Here is a 1,618-nt window from a genome sequence, read left to right as displayed (position 1 = left end):
TAATTACCACGGTAATTTCGTAAGTAAAATTAAAAAATCCGTGGGTAATGAAAAAAAAATACAATCCTAACTTAAGTTTTGCCAAAAATTTTCGTATTATTTTTTACTACAGCTTATCCATGGGTAATGTCTATTTTTTAGAAAAAATTTCTGTTTAATTTTTTTAAAAAAGGTCCCCAACTGATACTAAATTAATTTTATCAGGCTGCCTTCTAAATGCTCCTCCGAATCGTATCTTCCCTAACCCTTCTTCCCTGAGCCCTTCCTCCGAATCGTATCTTCCCTAAGCCCTTCCTCCGAATCGTATCTTCCCTGAGCCCTAAGCCCTTCTTCCCTCCCTTCTTCTTGTCCGAATCGTATGAGCCCTAAGCCCTAAGCTCCTCCGCATCCCAAAGCCCGTCTCGTTCCTCCGCATCCCAAAGCCTTCTCGTTCGAGCTGCTTCGCTTCGCTCCTTCTTCTTGTCCGAACCCTCCGCATCCCTGCTTCACTCCGCCGTGATGATCGCTATCTCTTAAGGTAAGTTATCTTCCTTTAATATCTTTTCATTTTCTGAAATCAATTTTTACTGAAATCGAGTCTTACTGAAAAAGCCCCAATTTGTATTGAAAACCCTAACCATAGAGTACAATGGCTGCTTCTTTCTCGAACCAATCTCTGTTACTTGGTTGCTGTTCATGTTCAATTTGGATAGTTAGGCTCCGCATCCCAAAGCCTTCTCGTTCGAGCTGCTTCGCTTCGCTCCTTCTTCTTGTCCGAACCCTCCGCATCCCTGCTTCACTCCGCCGTGATGATCGCTATCTCTTAAGGTAAGTTATCTTCCTTTAATATCTTTTCATTTTCTGAAATCAATTTTTACTGAAATCGAGTCTTACTGAAAAAGCCCCAATTTGTATTGAAAACCCTAACCATAGAGTACAATGGCTGCTTCTTTCTCGAACCAATCTCTGTTACTTGGTTGCTGTTCATGTTCAATTTGGATAGTTAGGTACTGTGTTCATGTTTAACTGTTGATTTCTAGCATGTGTTAGTTCTTGTTCCATCTCGATCTCCATCATATATTTTTTAGAAAATCTGAATTTGAGGTTGTTTTGATTATCACGTTTACTAGCTCCTATCTGATTCTTCCATATTCAAACTATGTTTCATTAATGGAAGATGAATGCAACGTGTATTGTGATGGCTTGAAGCTACAACAATCAAGGCTGGGCCTTTTATTGCTCTTCTCTTGTCCCCTCGGGCTTATTATATATAATTTAGGCAAGCGGTGGAACTGGAAAACTATCAATGCTTTTCTCCCTGTCTTTCCACTCATATAATGAAAAAAGAATTCATCTCGGATACGTCTTATTCCGTGATCCATTTCATGAATCATTAGAGTGCGCGTTGCGTGAGGAGTTAAGGGCTATTCCAGTCGATTGATCCTCCGCTTCTGGCCGTCTCGCTCCCATCGCTTTGTTGGCTGACAGCCCCTATCGCTAATCAGAGAGAGGTAGCGAATCGAATGTTGTGGCGGCCTTGAGCTCTTCTTCTTTCCGCCCTCTTTGCCGCAGCTATTCCATCTGGTGGTATACTAGAGTCTGCCTAAAGGCTGCTCTTCTGCCTTACCCTTAAGTAAGG

General features: G+C 41.7%; 1 protein-coding gene across 1 annotated transcript in view; it reads left to right on the top strand.

Moving 5' to 3' along the window:
- The first annotated feature begins 628 nt into the window (after positions 1-628).
- Positions 629-1,618, top strand: part of LOC101506909 (calcium-dependent protein kinase 4-like) — a 3,028-nt gene continuing 2,038 nt past the window's right edge. Inside the window, exons 1-2 of the mRNA XM_073363536.1 lie at positions 629-807; positions 1,068-1,207. Coding sequence (XP_073219637.1) covers positions 629-807; positions 1,068-1,207 — 319 coding nt within the window. The remainder of the gene's footprint in view (positions 808-1,067; positions 1,208-1,618) is intronic.

This window comes from Cicer arietinum, chromosome 7 (assembly GCF_000331145.2).
Source record: "Cicer arietinum cultivar CDC Frontier isolate Library 1 chromosome 7, Cicar.CDCFrontier_v2.0, whole genome shotgun sequence".
Classification (NCBI taxonomy): Eukaryota; Viridiplantae; Streptophyta; class Magnoliopsida; order Fabales; family Fabaceae; genus Cicer; species Cicer arietinum.
Note: the sequence above shows the minus strand (reverse complement) of the source record. Positions and strands in the feature narration are given on the sequence as shown.